At 45.0% G+C, this 24,009-nt stretch overlaps 1 protein-coding gene and 1 non-coding gene across 4 annotated transcripts in view; one reads left to right on the forward strand and one right to left on the reverse strand.

The window, feature by feature from the left end:
• PTPRT (protein tyrosine phosphatase receptor type T) overlaps nucleotides 1-24,009 on the forward strand; it is a 1,038,801-nt gene that overhangs the window by 933,695 nt on the left and 81,097 nt on the right. For all 3 annotated transcript variants that reach the window (XM_055306331.1, XM_055306315.1, XM_055306321.1), the window contains one exon: nucleotides 6,110-6,300. In XM_055306331.1, the coding sequence (XP_055162306.1) occupies nucleotides 6,110-6,300 (191 nt within the window). The remainder of the gene's footprint in view (nucleotides 1-6,109; nucleotides 6,301-24,009) is intronic.
• Nucleotides 17,023-17,156, reverse strand: LOC129498847 (small nucleolar RNA SNORA43). The gene has a single exon (XR_008662215.1). It is a non-coding gene; the product is annotated as a small nucleolar RNA SNORA43 (small nucleolar RNA).

Raw genomic sequence — 24,009 nt, forward strand, 5'->3', positions numbered from 1 at the left:
GTCTGTTTTCTTGAGGCTTTATTGATATTTGGTAGGAATGGCAGGGATGAGGCATTGACTGCCAGTCAGGTGCCACCTTGAGCTTCTTCCAATGCATCCCATTTCATGGTTGCAATGACCTTCTTAGATGTCGATGATGGTCATCGCCATCTCGAATGCCAATAACAAATAAAGATCCTAGTAACATTATCTGATGTCCCATAGCTAGAAAGTTGTGAGGTTCATATTTCAAGCCAGATTTTATCTTCAAATTCTGTGTTTTGACTCTGACACCTGCTGTTGCCACAGCACCCACTGTGCTTGTGCTAATCACGTCTCCATGCTGAGTGGGTGAGCCAGCCTCGTCCCCACCTCAAACTTTCCACACTCAGACTCTTCCCTCTCAGCAAGCAGTCTCCAAGTATTTTCCCCTCCACTCTTCATGCTCTCCTGCCATAATGGGCACGTAGATTGAGAGGAATTATGAAAGATGAAATAAGAAATAGAAACTATAGGAATTTGGTTGGCTAGTGAAGAAGTTCTTTCTGGACTCTGTGGAGGCTTCTGTTAAGATGAATGACTTGATCAAGCTGTGTAAAAAGAACTGTGAAGGCAGAAAGACCCATGAGGAACCTAAAGGAATAGTCGTGTCATGGGGACTCAAACTAGGGCAGTAGCAGCAGGCATGGAGTAAAATATTTAAATGGCCATGGAGTGTGTCATGAAGGAAAGAAGAGAGAAGCCCTAGAAGACTACCCAGATGCCACCACTGGTCTGTGATTCTCTTGTGCCGAGCAGCACAGCTTGTACAACTTCAGAGTGGCTAATGCTTCCTCGGTGCTTAACAGAAGCCAGGCATTGTCTGCAAACTTGCTGGTGGTCTCTCCTCAAATCCTCACCCTACCTTCCCTGTGTTACAGATGAAGACACTGAGCTCAGAAATTGTAGTTACTTGGCCAAGATCACGTAGCCCATAACTGTTTGATTAAAAATGCAAATGCTGTCTGATTTTGGGGCCCAGACTCATAGCATTTTTCAGGGTGTGGATCGTGCTCCTCTCATGGGATATGATCAGGCCATTTCTGAAATAGTTAGGGAAACATTTTAGTGAGCATGAAAAGAAAACTGGCATATTGCACCTGTGGTTTTAGGCTTTATTATCATTCAAAATGAAATAGTTTAAAAATGTGGAAGGTTGATTTTTTAAAAATTTAAGGCATAATTACATAAATGTGCACTATTCAGTACAGTTGCTTCTGACCACACATGGCAATTTAAACTTAAAATTAAGGTAAAGTAAAAACTCATTTCCTTAGTAGACAAGCCACATTTCAGTTGCTCATTAGCCGTGAGTGGCTAGCGGCTACCATTTTGAATAGTCCAAACATAAAACACTTCCATCATTGCAAAATGTCCTTTTGGGCAGTGCTGTGCTAAAGTGGCCTTATACTAGATCAGTGTATTTGAAGTTCACTCTAGCTCTAAGTCAGTTCTCTTTAGAACTTGACTTGGCTCTGGATAAATCTATGTCCACCTGCACTGTCCACCAATCACCTGTTGGTATTGAACACTGGAAATATGGCTAGTCTGAATTAAAATAAGACTACACTGAAGTAAGCGCAAAATGCACATTGCATTTCAAAGAGTTAGTATGAATAAAAAGTGTAAAAAATATCATTAATAACTTTATACTGACTCTGTTGAAATAGCAATTTGTGTATTAGGTCAAATAAAATGTATTGCTGAAATTAATTTACTCCTTTTACCTTTTTTAATGTTGCTTATGTTATAATACTATTTTCTGTATTAGGTCAAATAAATTATATTATTGAAATTAATCTCACATTCCTTTTATCTTATTTAATGTTGCTATAAGAGATTTTTAAATTACTTATGTGGCTTGCATTACATTTCCGTGGACCTCTCTGCCCTATTATGTGACTCGAGTGCTCTCTCCCTTCTTCTTTCCCTAAATCTATGCTGCCTAATACAGTAGCCATAAGCCACATGCGGATATTTAAGCTGAAATTAATTAAAATTAAACGGAACTTAAAATTCAGTTCACAATGTGGTCACATTAGCCACATTTCACATGCTCAGGAGCCACCTGTGGTTAGTGGCTACCATATTGCACGGCACAGATATGGACCATTTCCATCATCATGGGAAGTTCTATTAGAGCTGATACAGGTTGTACATAGTTATGGCAAAAATCACAGAGGTGGGGTGCAAGTGCCTAAAGCTTGAGAAACATTTCTGGGGTGCCCAGCTCCACAACATATCACCCTCCCATCTCCTGGGCACCTGTCCCTTCCCACCTTTGTTAGATTTCTTTATGCACATTTTATCACTTCTCTCCTGCAACAGCTGTTGCATGCTTATCTCCCTCTGAACACACTTTCCTCCACCCTCCTGTATGTATATAGTATCTAACACTGTGCTTTGCACAACATCGGTACTCAGTAAATATTTGTTAACCAGTTGGAGTGGCAGTTCCTAGCAACTAATTAGAAATACATGGCTGGAAGGACACCTGGGCGGCTCAGCAGTTGAGCATCTGCTTTCAGCTCAGGGTGTGATCCTGGGGTCCTGGAATCAAGTCCCACATCGGGCTCCCCACAGGGAGCCTGCTTCTCCCCTCTGCCTATGTCTCTGCCTCTCTCTGTGTGTCTCTCATGAATAAATAAATTAAAAATCTTTTTTAAAAAGAGGAAATATGTGGCTGGAGCTACAGGGAGATCTATAATAGCTGGTAGCAGGAGGATTAAAAAAAAAATTAGAAAGGTCAAGGCCAGAAGGAAGGGGAACCAGTAGAGGGACAGTGGTGACCCGAGATCTCACACATCAGCCACAAGCCCTTCACAGGAAGCCACAAAAATTGCAGGGTAATTCATAGGCTTTAGACAACAGCTATAGAAAAAGCGTAGAAGAGGGGGCACTTGGGTGGCTCAGTGGTTGAGTGTCTGACTTTGGCTAGAGTTGTGATCCCAGGATCCTGGGACCAAGTCCCATGTCAGGCTCCCCACAGGGAGCCTGCTTCTCTCTCTGCGTATGTCTCTGCCTCTCTCTGTGTGTCTCTCATGAATAAATAAATAAAATCTTTTTAAAAAAGAAAAAATGGGACTGCCTGGGTGGCTCAGCAGTTTAGCGCCACCTTCAACCCAGAGCGTGATCCTGGAGACCAGTGATGGAGTCCCACGTCGGGCTCCCTGCATGGAGCCTGCTTCTCTGTGTCTCTGCCTCTCTCTCTCTCTCTCTCTCTCTCTCTCTCTCTCTCTCTGTGTGTGTGTGTGTGTGTCTCACGAATAAATAAATAAAATCTTAAAAAAAATAAAAATGTAGAAGAAATCCAAAATATGATTATGTGATAGATAAACATGCAAGACCCATACATGAGAAGTTGAAATGGCATGAAAATTAAGGGTCTGGTGAGGAGAAAAATGAGCAGTGCTCTCTCCCTGGGCCAGCTGGTTTGAGTTACATTTTATGAGCAGCATGTGAATTCTAGCACCCTTGTTGAATTAGCTGCCGAATCGCACATTAGTTTTAAGGCTCCCTCTCGAATAGGAACATCATAACATTTTTTAATTGGGGCTGATAAAAACGTAGCATTACTTGTAGGTTCCTGAGAGAAGTGAGTTGTGAAATTGGGTTTTCATTAAACCTAATGATGGGAAATTAAGTATAGTGCGTCTGGTGAAATGGGGTGTGATAAAAGGCATCACTTCTGCATTATCAGAGGTTAATAAGGGAATAGGTGAGGTAAGATACATTGGAAAAGGGAGTCCAACTAGTTGAATTAATAAACCTTGAAAGCCCCTTGGTTCTGAGTCTTCATAGCATCATTAGCACCGGCATTGACATTATTACAAATGTTACAGCAATACAAGTTGTTAAATTTCAAATGCATTTGTTTTCCATTCCAGTGTTGGTTTTGCTGACACCAAGTTTCCAGTCTGTCTAGCAATGTGTTTAGGGAAAATATCCATATTGGTTTGGGTAACACTTGGCATCTCACAAAATTTGCCAGGTGCCCATTCCCAAGAAGCCTGTCTCTACCAGGGAGCCGGCCTCTCAGGCAGTCCACACCCCAGGGCCTTTGGGAGACCCCAGGTCTCTGAAGACATCTGTCCCCATGTGTACTGGTAGTTTAAGTGGGAGACACTCCCAAGGCTCGGGCACTGACTCCAGCTCATGCTCTCCTAGGGATTATGAAGTGCAGCATCTAGAGAAGCAAACTCAAGTGCTCCTTCTCCATCTCCAACCCCACCACACTGTCACAGGAGTGATATTCACTGGAAGGGGGCCTTATATCTGTAACAGCTGGGACACCTGCAAAAAAAAATAGTGTGTCTTTAAAGAGAGGAATGAAAACCCTTCAATAGCTTCCCACTGGCTTGGAGATTCTCTCATATTGACAGCCTTCTTGACCTACCACCTATCATCTCTTACAACTTTGCCCCATCACGTTTCCACTCACCACCTTCTCTCCATCCCAGTCTCCTTGTTCTTCCCTAAATGTACTTGACTTCTCTGGCTTCTGTTCTCATGCTTCAGATGGTTCTTGTCTGTCTGCCATACTAGGCTATCAAGCCTTGAGGGTGAAATCTGTGCATTGCCAGCGCCTACCACAGTTCCTGGCACATTGAGAGTGAGTTCTCAATAAATCTGACTCCTGATCCCCACCGTGTGGGGAAGGAGGAAAGCAGCCCCACATTTGCAAAGCTCTACATTTAAACAGTGCCAGTGAAGATGTGCTCCCCGACACCTACAATCCCAGAAGTAAGCAGTATTTTTCTTCTGTGCCGTCAAGAAAGCTGTGCTAACATCTCACCTAGGCCCTTGTTCCCTGTACGTAAACCTATACACTCTAGACCTTTCTGTTGGCAATCCTTTCTCTGCTCAGAACAGTTTTGCTCTTGCTGTCACATAAAAAGTTCCACTTTTACATATAGAATCAGTGTCTGAGGGACTGTTGTGACACAAGCGACAAACAAGCTAAAGGAAACATGAATTTTGAAAAGACAGGTTGCAGAAAGTCAGGAATATATGCTAAAGCCTTAAGGAATATATGCCTCACCCTCTGCTAAAGGCTTAATAGGGTCTGCCTGGGTAGCTTGCATTGTCTGAAAGCACTGGGGTGAGTGACATCAAAAATAGCAGTTCTCATCTAGTGCATGCCACAACAGGAGGGCCTAGGACACAGACCGTGTCCTTGGGAGGAGGTTGGTGAAACCAAGCCTAGGTGGTTGTGAAAAAGACAAACTGGCCCTAAAAGACCAGTACTACGCGCTTGCCAGGGAGTCGGTAGGGCAAGAATGTGGTGGTTCTGGTCCAAGGGGAATGGGGAAATTCAAATCTGACCTCAGCATGTGTCTGTTTCCAGGTGGCCTAGAGAGGGAAGTTAGAACAACTCCGTGGGTATAGAGATTATTATCAGGGAGAGCATAGATCTTCCATCAAGGAGAGATCTGGTAAAGAAGAGGGGATATGGGACTCTAGGTCTGAGAGAAGTAGCTGGCAGGACTAAAGGAAGAGGTTTGGACTTCCTTACCGCCAGGTGGGTTCAGCGAGGAACGAGATCAAGGATCAAGGTGGGGGAGCGAGACAGTAGGCAGAGCCCACAGCAGGAGAGAGCAGCTGAGAGGGTCAGGATCCCTGCTCTCTGTTGGGGTCCAAGACTGGCTCCCGTCCCTCCCAAGGACGTAGGCAAATGGACCAGGAGCAGGCACCAGAGATGATTAGATTTCCAGGCATCCTAGCTCCTAAACAGCTGTCTGGCTTCTCACTTATTCTGGGCTTGGCCATGATTGGCCAAGAGCACCCTGTCAAGACTGGACCAAGGACTATGACAGGCAGAGGATGACAGTCAACCTGGAATTTTGTCTTGGCTCCACCGAGATGCACCCTTGGAATAGAAACAAACCAAGGGTTATTGTGTTCATTGGTTTGTTTGTTGTTTCGATTTTTAAATCTACCGCCACGGCCATGCCAGGGAAGCAGTGTGTGTCTGTTCTTCCTGCAGTTTCCTGATTACTTGAGGCCTGAGTTAGATCCCCCTGCCCTGGGGAAGGCAGGGAGGACAGAGGACAAAACTCATAGGCATTGTTTTGCCTTCTTCTCTTTGAAGCAGATGGCAGCCGTGGGGAGCTGTCCCAGCCCACACTCACGATCCAGACTCACCCCTACCGAGCTTGTGACCCCGTGGAGATGAGTTATCCCCGGGACCAGTTCCAGCCCGCCATCCGAGTGGCTGACCTGCTGCAGCACATCACCCAGATGAAGAGAGGCCAGGGCTACGGGTTCAAAGAGGAATATGAGGTAAGAGACTGACCTGTGGTGCAGAGGTTTTATGGGTGCTAAATGCTTGTGATGCAAACTGTGGTCCCCAGACCAGCAGCAGCATCAGTGTCACCCCCAGTGATAGCATGTTGGAAAGGCACCATCTTAGTCCCCACCCATACCTACTGAATCAATTTGGATTCATACCTTCCTGTAATAGGAAGACAGAGGGCTCAAACCCCATCCACTTATTAAAAAAAAAAAAAAAAAGGCCAGCCAGTGATTTCTGGGAGACCTGATTGCTCGTAATCACCTTTGGCCCCGTTATCTTACTTCTGCTTTGTTCTCAACACCTCCCACTCCTGCCAAGTCACTATCACTTCTAGTGTCTTCTCTCTCTCTGTACCTTCTTTCCCCTACTCATCCCTTTTCTCCTTCCTCCTTCCCCAGAGCATCTCTAATGCATAGGACTTGCAAGTAGTGGTTGTTACTAAGGCTTGGGGAATAAGAGAAGAATTGCAGCTAAGTACAGGAAGTGGCTAAATAGAAGTCCTTCTGAGGTTCTGGTCTTCAGACACATGTCTGTCCACTCCTTCCCAAAAGTCCTTTGTAGTGTCCTCAAAATTTTCCTTTTTTTTTTCTTTTTCCCAGCAGCTGAGAAAAGAATTCCTACACTCCCCTCACTGTTGTGCAGAACAGCTCAGCTTTCTCTGTCGTTTTGTTTCAGACCTTGCCCACCTTTTCCAAAGAGTGAAATAAAATAGAAGGAAAAACTCATTAAGATGTTTTCCTGAACTAAAGAGCACCTCACTCCCCAGGAGGAATTTTTTTTTTTTTTGCAAGCCTCCTCTTGCAGCCAGCTCTGAAAACAAGCATTTCTTTCTCCGATTCTCCTTTTCCTCTCTCTCTCTCTCCCCCTCTCCTCCTTCCTTCCTAAAATATCTTTCTAGCATCTACTGTATGCCAGGCTCTGAGTTATATGTACTAGTTTTTTGTGGTTTTTTTTTTCACATGCAGCATGTGCCCCAAATATGCTTGGTTCAGTTACACTGTGTGCAGTGCAAATGCATTGACTCAGACTCTACACATTTGGAATTCTTGATAATGCAGACTAAGTTTATCTCTCAGACTATATTCTGAGAAAGAGCTTACAAAGCAGTATTTCACAAGCTGTGTGAGGTCATGAAATGGTGCTAGGTTGGGGCTCCAGACAACCAGATTCCAATACAATAAACTGTGTGATATTAGCATATCATTTTGCTACCTGGGTTTTAAAATTCTTTATTAATTGAATGGAGGGTTTGGGTAAGGTGATTGCTTAGGGCCTGTCTGGTCCTAAAACTTTATGAGAATATAAAACACAGTGGCAGGGGGCATGTTGGACACATTTATGAGAACAAAAACATTTATGTCAATGGATGTGAGTGATTACCAGCTCAAGAGAACTTGCATTTAATTTCAAATATGGTCTAAGTAAAAGAGCATTTTTCATATGATCAATCTACAAATCGTGGAGGAAATTAGGATGATAATTGAAGGAGATGGTCTCAGCACCTCCGATCCCTATGCCTTATTTCCCAGGGTTTTTGTTGAATGGTCCCAGCCCCTTAAAGTGTGAAGAGGGTATACGTGCATGTGCTTATACACATCTCTGTAGATCTGACTGGTGAGTGACTGTCAGGACGGAGTGTGCTGTCAGTAAAGGCATATTCCGTGTCATGATGGTTTAATAAGTCATCAGCTGTCATTAGACCTTATTTGTTTTAAGGTCCCACCAGCATCCAGGGATACAGGTCACTTATGAGAAAGGAGAACAAATAGTCAAAGACTAAGAAACAGTATTCTAAGAACCTACAGTCTAACATTTGAGAACAAAAATACAAGTATATCTGACTCCTTCAGTGCATTTCCTTCCAGAATGATAGCCTGTTTGAAAGTATCCGTCCTTGTGTGATAGGATTTGGGTTGATTGTTAAAATTATTTTTGTGCCTTTTTGCATTTTCCAAACCTTATGGCATGGAAACGATCCATCTTAATAGTGAAAGAGAAAATGGTGCGTGTCATTCAGTCATTTAGACCCCACATGGAAACATCGCTAAGTAGACTAGCCTTGCATTCAATCTGTTTAAATTATATTAATCAGTTAACTGGAATGTTTAGCTTGTAATTGACACATTTTCTGATTAATTAGAGGTTAATTGGGAAGTGTTACTTTATGAGGTCTTTCCACAATGTGGTCCGTCCCCTTTCCTAGACTTTAGCTAGATATTACTTTGATTATCAAAGCTCCCAGGATGTCTGGAATCTACAGAATGGGTATATAAGTCACAGACCTGCTTGAAGACTGTGCCCTGTTGTAGACATAAGGTTCTTGGGCCTCTAGGCCACTGTCAAACCAACATGCTATGTGCTCTTTCTTGCCTATCACCCTTGCTCAGTCTTTCCTTTCTTTTTTTCATACAAATGAGTGGGTTTAACAAGTTGACGTACAGGTTGACTTCTCAGGGGCACCTGGGTGCCTCAGTCAGTTAAGTTGATTTCAAATTGCGAAATCTCAGGTTGTGATCTCATGGGTCATGGAATCAAGCCCTGCATTGGGGCTAAGGGGGAGATCGTGGGGGGTGGAAGGAGTGAGTGTGGCGAGCAAGCTAGCCACAAGAGGAAATGAGGACCTGGGCTGTGGAGATTGGGAGCGAGAGCAGAGAAAGCGCGCGGCGGGGGGTTGAGAGAGCGATGGCGAGAGGGAGCACGTTTTGTTTGTTTGTGGGTTTTTTTTTGTTGGTGGGTAGGAGCTGCGGGTGATTTTGCGTGGGAGGAGTTTTGGCGGGGGGGGTGGGAGAGTTTGGTGGGTGGTTTTGGGGGCGATTGTTTGTAGGGAGGAGGGTGGGTGGGGCACATTGGTTGTGGGGAGTTTGTGTGGGGTTGAATTGCGTGATCTTTTGGGTCTGGTTGGGCCTGGCGTGTGGTTGAGGGGGGGGGGGTGATGCGTGGTGGGGTTGTTTAATTGTTTGTTAGTTCGGGGGCTTTGGGTTTAGATTGTTTTTTTGTATTTATTGATTGATTGTTTTTGTTTGGGTTTTTATGTGTTTGTTTTTGTATGGTCGGTGGGGTGGTTTTGCCTCTGTGGTATGTTGTGGGGATCGATCGAGGCTCCCAGAGTACGCTGGCGGTGTGATGTGGTGTTGTTTGGAGGGGGGTACGGAGGCAGTAGGCCTGGTTGTGGACGCGGGGGGCATTGATTGTGGAGGTGTAAAAATGTCTGGGTTTGGACTGCTGTGACAGATAGTTTGGCCTGTGGGGCTCATGGCGGGTGGACCTATTAGTAGTGGGTTGGGATTGGGTTTTGGGGTTCGAGGTTTTCATAATAAAAAAATTAAAACTGTGAATTCAGATAAAAAACAGTTATTTTATAACAATTCAGTTAATGTAATATGTTAGTAATTAATGTAGTATGTTAAACACTGAGACATACTATTTGCTATGTTACAAACTATCCCAAATCTTAGTGACACAAAACAGCCAAGGTATTGTGCTCACTGATTCTGTGGATCAGAAATTTGGACATGGCACAACAGGTCTGCTTCTGCTCCTCGATAACTGAAACCTTGACATGGAAGGCTCTAAGATCAGGCCTGAAATCATCAGAGAGCATCTTTACTTTCATATCTAGTGATTGCTGCAGGCTGTCTACTCAGATCTCAGTAGGATTGCCAGTTGGAACACCTACACATGGCCTCTTCTAGTGGCCTGGGCTTCCTCACAGCATGGTAGCCTCAGGATGTTGGACTTCTTATGTGGTAGCTCATAGCTTCAAAGGCGAGCCTTTTAGCTAACAAAGTAGAAAGTACATTATCCTTTGTGACCTAGATTTGGACATCGTAAAGCATCACTGCTACCTCTTTGTATTGGTCATAAGCAAGTAATAACTACCTATTCCAAAGAAGGAGAATTAGACTCCATCTCTTGATGGACAGAGGGACAGTTGTAAGATTCTAAAAGAGAATGCAGAACAGGAGATATTGGAAAATACAATCTTTGGATGATACTATCCTCCACAAGTACCATGGAAAAGAAAGGGTAGAACAAGGAAAGGAGATGGTATATTCCAGGGACATAGGGTAAGTGGGGTTCCAATATTAAATAGGGTAGAGATGTAGTCTGAAATTAAAAGATAAGGTTTGAGCAGAGACCTAGTAGAAGAAATCTAGAGGAAGAAAATTCCAGATCAGGGGAATACAAGGAGGACAAGAGTGGTATGAGTAGAGCAATAGAAGATGACATTGGAGAAATAAAGGGGGAGCTGACCATATAGTGCCTTACAAGCCATTGTAAGGACTTTAGCTTTTATTTTGAATGAAATGGAAAGCCACTGCAAAATTTTGAAAAGACAAATAACCATCTGACATTATTTTGAAATACTCCTCCTAGCTACTGTGTTGAGAAAAGACATAGGAAGGCAAGAGTAAAATCAGGAAGACCAGTTAAGAGGCCATGGCAGTGGGCAGCCCAGGTGGCTCAGCGGTTTAGTGCTGCCTTCAGCCCAGGGTGTGATCCTGGAGACCCAGGATCAAGTCCCACGTCAGGATCCCTGCATGGAGCCTGCTTCACCCTCTGCCTGTGTCTCTGCATCTCTCTCTCTCTCTCTCTCTCTCTCTCTCTCTCTCTGTGTGTGTGTGTGTGTGTGTGTGTCTCTCATGAATAAATAAGAGGCCATGGCAGTAACCCAGGTCAGAGACAGTGGTGATGCAACCAAGGTGTGGCTGTGGAGGTGGTGAGAAATGGTTGGATTCTGAATATATCTTACAGATAGAACCAACAGGATATCCTAACACATGTGTGTGAAAGAAAGAGAAGAATCAAGAGTAACTGTAGGGCTATTATCTGAGTCATTGGAAGGATGGAGTTGCCACTAACGGAGCTGGAAAGCCACAGGGAAACCAGACTTGGGGCCAATGAAACAATTGGGAGTTAAGTTTTGAACTGAGTTTGAAATGTCTATTAGACCTGTTAGTGGGGGGGATCCCTGGGTGGCTCAGCGGTTTAGCGCCTGCCTTTGGCCCGGGGCACGATCCTGAAGTCCCGGGATTGAGTCCCATGTCTGGCTCCCGGCATGGAGCCTGCTTCTCCCTCCTCCTGTGTCTCTGCCTCTCTCTCTCTCTCTCTCTCTCTCTCTCTCTCTCTCTCTCTCTCTCTCTATCATAAATAAATAAATAAATCTTTAGACCTGTTAGTGGGGATGGAAAGTAGATAGTTGGATATATGAGTCTGGAATTTGGGAATGAAGCCTGGGCTGGAGAGAAAACTTTAGGAGTTACTGTCATACAGATAATATTAAAGCCATAGACTGTTCAAAGTCATGAAGCAAGTGAGCATCAACAGAGATGATAACCAAGGACTGAGCCTTATGGAATTTCAACCCAATGTGTGTGTACTCTCCATAGGCCAGACATTGTACTAGGCTCTAGGAAATGAGATGAGATAGAGCCCTTTCCTTCTGGGACAATTTAGAGCCTATTCTTAGACACATGCATATAAACTGATCACTTCAATATCTTGGCAAAAACAACACAGTATAGTGCTATGGGAACCCTTGGGGGTGGTGTTCATTCAGCCTAGCCTGGGAATGGATGGCCATTGGCTTTCTGGAAGACATAAAGCCTAAACCCAAGCTTGAGAAATAGGAATAATCAAATGAAAGCAGGGAAGGATGTTCTGGCCAGAGACACTAAACCAGGATATGGCATGAAGGTGTATATCGAAGGTTGAGTGAAGAAAACAAGAATCACTTTGGTATGCAAACTATATTTGGTGCACAAAGCATACAGGGAGATGGTGTTGGAGTTATCAGAAGGAGTGGGCTAAGAGTGGGGAAGCGAGGGGACATTTGTCAGGCTAAGGAGTTTGGATTCTATTCTAGGGGTCATGCGGAACCATGGAAGGGAGCAGCATTTTTTAAAGTTGAATTAGCATTTAGATGTAATTGTCTGGCATAGATCAGAGCAGGGAGACCAGAGGCAGGTAGGTGGGTAGGCGGCTGGGACACTAATTGAAGGAAAAATGGAGTTGCTCAAACCAGGAGACTGGGCCCAGAGCCCAGACAAGCCCACACACATTCTCTCGTGTAGAGACATAAAATCAGCTCATACTTTTTGGCGTGTAAATTTGAGTCTCTCAATATATATATATTTTTTAAGTTCAATGACCTGAAGTCATGTATGAATTGTTCTAATAGTCAAAAGGCCTGGATTCAAGTCCTATCTCCTTCATTAAGTATCTGGGTGATCTTGGGCAGGTTATTCTCCTTCCCCCACCTCTATTTCCATGTTTATGCCATGTGGGTCCAAGTGATCTAAAAAATCCTTATGTCCCACATACTTTGTGAGCCTAAGCAGAAACTAATTGTCCAGGCCAGCTGGATCTCCCTCCTATTGATCATCCAACTGGACCCCTTTCTGGGGCTACCACCCTCATAGTTATATCTCAAGTCCTAGCAACCATGATTGACCAGGGGTCCTGGTGCCCAGGAGCTCAAGGAGACCTAAGGCAAATTAACTGCACCTCCCATACAAATATGAGGCCTGAAGGCTTTCAATCATGGCCCCTTAGGATTACCTAGGAAATTGTTAAAAATACTAATGCCCAGGTTGTCCTTTAGACCAATTAAATCAGAATTCCTAGAGGTGGGTGTATTTTCTAAGCTCTCTCAGTAACTATAATGTACTTTTAAGGTTAAGGGACACTTGTCTAAGGAGACCCATGGAGTCACCAGTGTTTGCCATGCCTGTACCCCCAGACCCATCACCTCACCTACTCTTCTTGCTGCTTGTCACATCTGATGCCATGAGGCATGCGATAACCCCTCACAGAGGCAATGGACAGGACACTGCCACATTGAAGCTAAGAGGCTTCTGCATGTGATCTTGGACTGCAGAGTCTACCCTCCTCCCTGTCCTATTTCTCCCAGCCCTGTTTCCCCCCACCTTCCCCCATTACAAAACAAAAACCTTAGTCTGCCAACAAATGCTAGGAGATGTTGGCTAGAGAGAGTTGTCTGTGAGCCCGGAGAGCTCAGGCATCATCATGGTCAGAAGAATGGTAGCAGGCTCCAAGAAGATGTGAAACAGCACGAAGACGTGACTTTGTCATGGAGAGAAGGGAAGCATTTTAATCCCAGACCAATCCAGGCAGTCTGTCATTGTAATGAATGATGAGCCCAGTAGGACGACCAGAAGGTATCTGGTTATTACAGCCCCATTAAGACTATTTAAGGCAACAAGGAACAGCTGTGAGGAATAGGATACAGCCTAATGAAGAGCAAACATTTGTTCATTCTCCAGCTCTGGACAGACATGCCGCATGCATGGCTTCTGTGGCGTGAAGCCAGGGTTGCCACATTTCTCCTAGTCATCTGTAGGTGATGGTGGCAGGCAGCCTTCAGATGGAGCGTCACCATGGAGATGGATGCTTCAGCACACCCTAGTGTCCTCTCCTCTGCTCAGGGCCAACTGAGTATAGGCAGATAGATCTTGTGCTTCTCCCACAACTTTTTCTCTCCTCAGTTGATGAGATGAGTCACAGAGGATCCCACTAGCTGGTGACTCCTAAGAGATCCTAATCCCCCTCCTTAACTTGCAAACAAAAGTGATTCTGGGGAGGGACCTGGGGAATTAGTAGCAGGTGCCCCAGTCATGGCAGGGAAAACCATGGCTGTTCTCCAACTCTGGGAATTCACAATGACCAAAATAGGACAACTTGGACTCCATCTGGTCATTTCACTCCACTCCCCATGGGTTAAAATAAGGAGAAAATGGGCCATTTCCAGTGGGTGGGTAAACCATGTAGGTTCAGACTTGAAAGATTTTCTAGCAGGAAAAAGCTCATGTAGGAGACTATTAACTCAGTGTTTTCCCTTGAGCTTATTTTTATTTTCTATTTATAATTCTGTTTGTAACCCAACAAACAGTATTTGCTGCATTTAATATTTGCTGCCCTCCCCAACCAAGTGAGTAATTTTCAGATGGTTCCAGAGAAAAATCCCTTCACCATGAGTCAAGACTTGGCTTTCAATCTGTTCCTGACATGCCGGGTGGACTTGGCCAAGGCTGTTCACTCCCTGGGTCCCCATTTCATCTCCTGTGAAATATTTGACTGCATAGTGTGGACTCCTGAAGCCTGGTAGTGTTTACTTCTACATCATTTGGCCAGAAACACTTACTGAGTACCTACTGTGTACCTCACACTTTCAGGAGCCCTGGAGATAGTTAGAAAGCCCCAACAAAGGAAATGAAGACCCTACTTTAAAGGAAGATCATGGTCTTACTGCACCATGTACTTACATAAGAAACTCTAAATAAAATGCTTTGCAGCACGTGGGTAAGGGCAGCCCAGGATGAATGTGGGTGGGAGTGGAGGTGTTGTTTATTTTTGCTTTTTGTCAGTTATTACTGCCAAGATCAATCAGAATCTTCACAAAAGATGAGACACTGAGTTGAAGAAAAGTGGAAGAAGGCTGGATGGAGGCAGTAGCATGTATGGCAGAGATAACCATGCATGCAGGGCCTTGGAAACATGAAAGAATTGAAATGTTGCAAACTAGTTCTTAGAAGAGAAACAAAGATGCCTGTCTATGAAGAGAGAAATAAAAATGAAACCAGTTAGGGAGATAAAGAGGAATTCTATGCCCTTTGCCCCATTTTCCTGACAAAATCAATAAGGCAATAATCATGGCTTTTAACAGCCCTTCCTTAACCCTGGCTGACTTTGTTTCAAGAAAGAGCTGTTGGCCCAGAGACAGCCACCCAGGAGCTCGTGCATGAAGATGGTGACAGTGTATGGACCACCAGTCAGTAGCCTAGAATAGGACACAGAGATTCCCCAGATCATGAGCTCAGTGCTGGGAGGAAAAGAGGTATCCTAGTCTGAGTTTCCCCAGTAGACAGTAGACTTCATGAAGGTAGAGGCCAGGTCTTACTCCTCTTTCTTCTCTGAAGCATCTGCAGAATAGTATATAAATAGTAAATATTAATTGAATTACAAAGTCCTGGCAAAAATCTTTGTGGTTAAGAATAGTTCTATCCCTAAAAAAGCAGCATTTCTTAAAGAAAGGCACCAATGTAGTACGACTCTCAAATCGCTGTCTCTGTAGTGGCAACGAGTATCTGCCTTAAAATTTAAGTTGACTCTTTCCCAGGAATCTGCTGTTTCCATTTACCTTCCTGCCTAAGGCAGTGGTTCTCAAATGTGACATGTATCAGAATCACCTGGAGAGTCAGTAAAGAACATTAAGATGCAGGCTCATTGACACAGGACAGGGCCCAGGGCCTCTGCATTTGACCAAGTTCTCTAGGAAATTTGAATCGCTACCAACGTTTGAGAACTGCCATCCTAAAATGTGTCTTTAAAAGAGACCTAGTAGCTTTTCATGGGGATTTTTAAATGGTGCTCTGTGACTCTACACACAGACACGCACTCAACTATTCCGCCTTGATCAGAGTTCCTGTCACAGACAAATACCCCCATCTCACTGCCATCTGATTTTCTACTCAGCTTCCCCAGAAGAACTCATAAATTACAGTCTATTTAGTGACATGGTCGCAATAATATTTGCTCTCCTGATGCCACTCTGAGTAGATGTCATTAGTCATCCTCTCCTGCCTTCTCTATCCACATTTATAATCCCTAAGGCATGTGCTTTTCAGCACAGAAAGAGGCGTTGATTGCAAGCTTGGCCCCTGCCAGGGCCACCACTAACTCATATAGCTCCTTAAGGTGAAACAGCAAGAGGTACACTTGTCTCAAGATACTTGTTCATAATATATACAGAAATCTATCATACCTACCAGATGTCTGATGCTCCCTCAGACTTGATGCTCTTGCATTGTGCGCAACCAGTGCGGCCATCCATGGGGACCCTTGCCATCCATCAGCTAGCCGTGGACTTCAGTAATTGTGGGTGTTTACTGAACTCATGGACCTCCGTTGAGACCAGACCTTAGGCTTCCAATAGCTCACAAAATTCTTTTGCACTTCTGGAATGCTTGGTCTTACCTGTTTCTACGGTGATCAATTTGTTATGGTTTATCTAGGATGGTCTCAGTTTTAAAATGAAAATCCTATATAGCCCAGGAAGTACTTTGGTCCAAGGCAAACCAGGATGGATGTTGTAAGGAACCCCCCATCTTTGGTCTTATGACAATAAACTGGATGTTTTTGATCAAAGGGAGGCAGAGAGTGAATTCTGGAAGTAAGCCATGGGCACTTGAGAGCACATCCTTAGTCAAGACTGGGACAGAAGAGCCTCCAGACACCTATGTACCAGGCATGGTATGAGGAACCCATGACAGTTACCTGGGGTAGTCACTAATCATCACAAAACTCCATGGGGTGCATTTGTGTTTCAGTTTTTTTGTTTGTTTTTATTTAAATTTAATTTGCCAAAAAAAATTAACTTGCCAACATATAGTATAGTACATCATCAGTTTCAGATGTAGTTTTCAGTAATTCATCAGTTGCATATAACACCCAGTGCTCATCCCATCTTGTGCCTTCCTTAATGCCCATCATTTTTCATTTTTTAAATGTACATGCTATAAAATCCATTTTGGGTGGGGGAGGTAGGGGTATACAGTTCCATAAGTTTTAACAAATGCACAGAATCATGTAAACACCAATCAGCAAAAAATTCCCCGTGTTGTCCCGTATAGTTAAACCTTCCCTTACCTCTAACCTGATTGATGTTGGATTGTTTGGGTTTTTTTTAAGCGTGATAGGCTATAAACCATTCTTAGCGTTCACTATACTGAGCACTGAGCATAGAAATAGCCACTTCCTCTTTGCCTCCACTTCGCAGGTGCAGCAGAGCAGCCGCATCTGTGGTGCCGGCAGGTCCAGCATCTACAGGGCACCCATTCCCACCCACCCAGCCTGGAGGCCAGGCTCAGAAACATGGCAGGGCTGTGAATTTCCTGACTTAATTTTCAGGAAAGTTCATTGAGACTTAGAGTGATGAAATACTCACTCTAGACTGTCTGCCTTTGGCAAAACTCTGCCTTTTCCCTGACTCCTGTGCACAGTTGGTGGGCAAGAGGTATTCTTGACAAGATAAATGAATGAAGGACCCAGGGGAAATGGTGCCTCCTTGGTGAAGACTCTCTGGAGTCTTCCTGCACCAAGAGATTGCAGTGGTGTGCAAGGATGCAAGGAAGTCCTGGCAGGCTGGACTGCGCTGGGAGGAAGTAAGCCCTTGGCTGTGCCCTGAGGTGGCAGCCAGGAACTGCCTGGTCAGCATACCGTGGACCTGGTTTTGCTGCACCCCAGGGCACATCCTATCCAATTATCTCCAAGGATATAGTCAAACCACAGAGAGTAAGAGGGGCATCATAACTGACAGAGTCTGCTGAAGATAGTGGGTGAATGGGTAAATGAAATGGACCAAGACGCTCTCAGCCTTGGATTGGAGGTGAGTTGCTCTGTGCTCTGAGGTTTCACTATTTGGGAATAACTGAAGGAGGCTTATTTACACAGAAGAGTGTCCAAAGAAGAATTGCAAGTTTCAGAAAGGACCCTCCTGTCTCAGGAGGGCCAAAGCTACAGGTAGAAGGAACCAGCCAGGCATCAGGGGCAATCCTTGGTGAGAGCAGAGAACTAAAGTAGTAAGTGGGGAAACTGAGGTAGGTTGTACCATCCTATGGACTGACTTAGCACAGCAGGGCCTAAAAAGCCATGACCTCCAACAGGGTCTCTCTAGGTACATGGAATGTCTGGCTTTCTGAGCTCCACGGCTAAGAGCAAGGCCGGATGGGTGACTGAGTGGGTTGCAGCCACAGGGAGGGTTAGTCTGGAGTAGATACCAGATCTTATCCTAAAGTCTAGGAAGTCTATCAGCAAGGATGAAAGGAGGGCTCACCAGAGAACTCTCAGGGTTCAGGGAGAGCTCTTCGCCACTTATCACGCTGCTAGTACTGACTCAGCCTCCTCATCTTAAAACACGTCCAAAGCATTTTCATCGATGTAGAGTAAAATTCATATTCTTGGTGGTGATTCACCGACTCCCATTGTGCACCGCACCCTCTCCGTCCACATTATGTGTCACTCGCTCTTATTCTCTTGACCCCAGAGAGCCCCCCCTTCAAGCTCCAGAACACACCAAGCTCATTCCACCTCAGGGCCTCACTTGCTTTTCCCTCAGCTCTTGGAAGGGATATTCTGGAATATTCTTCCCCCAGCCCTTGCCATGGCTGGCTTCTGCTCACCATTTAGTGTTCAGCCTGAATATGTCAGCGAGAGACAAGTAGGAACACGCCTGGAGTTAAAGCTGGGTTAAAATACTGCAGGCCATGTCAGGAAGAGGATGTGAGAAAGGACTCCTAGGCTGTGAGATGCATTGGATGATTTGGGGCTTTGTTCTGGAAGTGGACATTGTTAGGAAGTAGTAAGATTAGGGACCTTAATAAATCCCAACTCTAAGAAAGGGACACAGGACAGAGGTCTAAAGCAGTAAGTGGCAAAGAAGCAACAGTCACTCCTGTTAGCGAGGATAGGGAGATGTTTGGTCATGTTTTGTTTTGTTTTGTTTGTTTTGGCTTGGACAATATTCATACTGTTTCTGTGTTTAGTTAGGACTATGCAGTGATCCCATTTTTGCTCGCCCCATCCTGGTCTCAGAGTAGCCTAGTCCAGTGTTGGCATTCTGTGAAATTGTTTGTGTTCAACGGTAAAACATCAAGGTCCAGCTGTGAGTGCCAGGCCAGCTGCTGGAAGTCAGGGGCCAGCTTCTTTCCTCCTCAGATGTCACCTTTTCAAAAGGTTCTGTGCAATCCACTCTACCTAAAGCAGTCCCTTGTTCCCAGGCATTGTCTATGCCAGCACCTTATTTATTGCCTTTACAGCAATGATATATACTGGTTTATAAACAGTAATTATGTTGTCTGTTTGTTTATTATCTGCACCTTCCCACAACTAGAACAAAGTTCACAAGATGTTATGTCCCACATCCATTGCTATTATTTCTAGGACCTAACACAGTGCCTAGCACCCCAGATGGTTGCCATGAAAGGGAGGGAGAGAGCAAGGATGGAAAGGAGGAGGAGGAGTGGAGGGATTCACTCAATTTGTATTCTCAGGCAAGTCGTTTCCTGTTTCTAGACCTCACTTTGCCAATCTCTAAAGTGAGGCAGTGGTTTTCTCAAAAGATCCTTGCAGGTCTGACTTTTGAGGATTCTATGAATATCATAGCTCAGACCTCCAGGGATGAGGACGTTCCCAAATGCATCTTTTAGGACATCCCCAAATGATTGCCTTAGAAAAGCAACACTGTTCAAGAGTAGCAAACATTTCCACACTCAGAGAAGAGTGTAAAAATAGAGCTCGTGCTCTCAGGAGAAGAGGAAAGCGGAGATTGATAATGGATGAATATAATGAGATGGCAATTTTGGTTTGAAAAGAATGTGATTAGCTCCTAATGACCGCCGCCATTCCCTGGTCAATCTACTGTAACTAGCCGCTAATGTAAAAATAATGCCCCTCGGCTGGCTCACTTTGAAGATGGAGATGAGTCTCCCTTTCATACTTTTACCTCCTCGTATTTTTTTTTCCCTTCAAGAGATTATCCCCTATTACATCGCAGCTCCCTCAAAAGGGAAATGGGTATGTGATCAAAGTTGGCCAGTTGGGGGTCATTACTTCCCACTCCTGGGTAGCTCTCTTGGGCCTTGTCTCCTCCAACTTGGTCAACAGCATCACAGCCCCAAGGCTCACACCTTCTCCCCCAGCCCCACCAAGGGATGCAGAGGCTCCCAGGGCTGTGGCAGGGGCCCACATGGTTTCCCAGAGAAAGGCCACTTTTCACAACTGCTTTGTTTAGCTTTAGGATTTTTCAAAGGATACCTGCATGCTGGTGCATCCTGAAAGGCATGGCCTGGATGTTGGGAAGACCCCCAAATTTGCCATTTAAGGACTCCAGGAGTGGACAGGGATCTTCCTCAAATCTCTGCAGTGTCACAGCACAGAAGATGCATGCTAATTCTGGGGGGCCCCCATGGAGCAGGGCAAAGACAAAGTACATAGAGACAGAGGAAACAAAATACCGCCCAAACTGTCCATCAGTGAGACAGGAAGCATTAGGAGGTTGTGGGCTCTCTGTCACTGAGGGTCTCTAAGTAGCAGGTGCCATGGACCAGCTTATCCACTGCCTAGAAGGCCACTGTGGGAGGGAACACAACCAGATAATTTTCAAAGTCTCTTATACCTCTGAGATTCCAGAGAATGCACAGAAGCCACCTCACCCACTAGTATTTTCAACCATCTGTCCAATCCATTCACTTATTCCAGAGGGGATTTGGGTACCTATGAAGTACAGGCCAGTATTGAGCTCTAGAGATACAGACATGAACAAGGTGCTGCCCTTTTCCTGGAGTAGCCCATCATCAAGTTGGGAGACCAGACTTTCAAATTATTAGATATAAAGTAGTCCATCTAATAATAGAAATGACTGACTAACTGGGGATGAAGTGGGGTGGTGGGAGGGTTAGCAGGGAAGGTTTCACAAAATGAAAGATGCTTGAGCTGGGTTTTGTTTTTTGTTTTTGTTTTTGTTTTAATTTTTTTTTATTTATTTATGATAGTCACAGAGAGAGAGAGAGGCAAAGACACAGGCAGAGGGAGAAGCAGGCTCCATGCACCGGAAGCCCGATGTGGGATTCGATCCCGGGTCTCCAGGATCGCGCCCTGGGCCAAAGGCAGGCGCCAAACCGCTGCGCCACCCAGGGATCCCTGTTTTGTTTTTTAAAGATGTTATTTATTTATTCATGAGAGACACAGAGAGATGCAGAAAGAGAGGAAGAGACACAGGCAGAGGGAGAAGCAGGCTCCATGCAGGGAGCCCGACGTGGGACTCGATCCTGGGTCTCCAGGACCACACCCCAGGCCGAAGGCGGTGCTAAACTGCTGAGCCACCCAGGCTGCCCTTGAGCTGGGTTTTGAAGGATAGGTAGGAGTTTACCAGGCAGACTCCGGTAGAAGAGAATTTCTTTTCTTCTCTTCACAGGCAGAGGGAACAGCATGTATAAAGTCAGTCTCAGAAGTTTGAAACACCTGAATTTGTCTGTGGCCTTGCATTTAGATCCTTGTCTTTGGACTAATAATATAAAGGCAAGAAATGAAGCTGGAGGGTTGTGTGGGGTGAAGTCATTAGGGACCTGGTATCAAAGACTTTGGAATTTATCCTGAAGATAATGCCAAGGGGAGTAACTGGGTCCTATTCACATTTTCGAAAGATCTCTCTGATTACAGTGGGGAATGGATTGGAGGGGACAAAACCAAAGCAAGAGAAACCAGTGAGGAGACTCCTGGGAAAGTGTTTCTCCAGGTAAATTCACCATTTGCAAGAACTGTGACTGTATATTAGAATCACCCAGGGAGTTTAAACACTGCTGATGCCTGTGTCCCATCCCCTAAGGGTCTGACTGAATTTAATAGGGCTGTGGCTTTGGGAGTTTTAAAGTTTCCCCAGATGATTCTAATGTACAGCCTTAACAAAAGCTCCAGCGGACTGTAACCTAAACCCTAGTACATGGTAGGTACACAGCAGATTCTTCCCCCACCCAAATAATTGTGAGGATATTTAGAGTGTCCTATTCTTGCCTTCTTACCATTTTGAGGTGGATGTAAGTGAATGAACAGTTGGCTTTTATCACACAAGTTTCAGGTAGAAAATCCACCCCTAGAATATCAGCTTAAACCTTGAGAAGTCCAGCATTACCAGTGAGACAAGCACAGCCCATCATCAGCCTGACAAGTTGTCTGAAACAGCTAGTGCCACCAGGCTGGAGCAGGACAATGAGGCCCAGGGCTAGAATCTGAGTGCTTAGAGTTACATGCAAAAGCAAGAACCATCTGCAGTCTAGAGATGTCCTAACTGTGCAAGGTGATGAAGGGTGATGGTCATTTGTAAAGAGGAAGAAGAGGATGAGGAAGAGGAGACAGGTCCTCCATTTGTAAAGTGAGCACTTTCTTGTCTCCATGCTTTTGTCACACTCAGATTTAGGGCAGGGATTGGTGCTAGAGAGTAGCACCTGCTTAGCTTTCCTCTGGGATGCTTAAGGGTTTGTGACACACAAAGATAAAAATTCCGATCAATCAATAGCTGGGAAGACATTCTAGTACCCCAGTCTGAAACTCTGGGGAAAACTAAGTGGGAGAACACAGCTTAGCCAGGCAGCCCAGGCAAGGGCCTCCTACCCCATCTCCATTCAATCTAGAATGACTAGATAGCAGAATGAGCACTAAGTTCAACCTACCCAAACACTGCATAGTTAGGATCATGGTCATGCTTCTAGAAAAAAGGTTGGCAAGGTACAGGAACAGGCTAAATCCAACCCAACACCTATTTTCGTGAGGTCTTATCAGAATGTAGCTATGCCCGCTGGCTCGCATTTTTTTAATTTTTATTTATTTATGATAGGCACACAGTGAGAGAGAGAGGGGCAGAGACACAGGCAGAGGGAGAAGCAGGCTCCATGCACCAGGAGCCCGACGTAGGACTCGATCCCGGGTCTCCAGGATCGCGCCCTGGGCCAAAGGCAGGCGCTAAACCGCTGTGCCACCCAGGGATCCCTGGCTCGCATTTTGTTTGTGAGTGCAGTCACTCTACAACCATAGAGTATGAGTGGTTACAGCATGGAGTACACGGCCTATGCTGCCTCTCCAAAGCCCATATGCTGCCCACTCTCTGACCCATCTCAGAAAGTTTGCCAACCACTTCTCTAGAAGACCCACCCATGTTGGTTTAACACAGGGGAGATTGGAAGCAAAAAAAAAAAAAAAAAAAGATACTGTGCATGAGCTGGGCTTTTAGTAGACAGCAGTCCTGCCTGCCTATAAAACACAGCCCACTGATTGGTGGCACTTGTGACCACTGGGCTTACAGACTGCTTGTTTAGGCTGAACCTAGAAAGGGATGGATGGGCAAAGGCAGGCCAGTGTAATAAGATGAGTGGATGCTCCTTTTCCCTGCACCACAGACATCAAGCTGTATAGACGGAAGGTATTGCAAACCCAGCCTCAGAAGCAGTGCGGGGGCCTATGAGCCCACTCTGCTGGGTACAGGGTGGAAGCATGAATCCAAACACAGCCCAACCTTCATGCTTCTGCAGCTTTCCTACAGCTGTTCCTGCTCACTTAAGTGCCCATCTTCCTTCTCTGCACCCTCCCATTTCTTTTTTTTTAATAAATTAATTTTTTATTGGTGTTCAATTTACCAGCATACAGAATAACACCCAGTGCTCATCCCGTCAAGTGTCCCCCTCAGTGCCCGTCACCCATTCACCCCCACCCCCCGCCCTCCTCCCCTTCCACCACCCCTAGTTCATTTCCCAGAGTTAGGAGTCTTTATGTTCTGTCTCCCTTTCTGATATTTCCCACACATTTTTTCTCCTTTCCCCTTTATTCCCTTTCACTATTTTTTATATTCCCCAAATGAATGAGAACATATAATGTTTGTCCTTCTCCAATTGACTTACTTCACTCAGCACAATACCCTCCAGTTCCATCCACGTTGAAGCAAATGGTGGGTATTTGTCATTTCTTTTTTTTTTTTCTTTTTTTATAAATTAATTTTTATTGGTGTTCAATTTACCAACATACAGAATAACACCCAGTGCTCATCCCGTCAAGTGTCCCCCTCCGTGCCCGTCACCCATTCACCCCCACCCCCCGCCCTCCTCCCCTTCCACCACCCCTAGTTCATTTCC

This window comes from Nyctereutes procyonoides, unplaced genomic scaffold (assembly GCF_905146905.1).
Source record: "Nyctereutes procyonoides isolate TBG_1078 unplaced genomic scaffold, NYPRO_anot_genome, whole genome shotgun sequence".
NCBI lineage: Eukaryota > Metazoa > Chordata > Mammalia > Carnivora > Canidae > Nyctereutes > Nyctereutes procyonoides.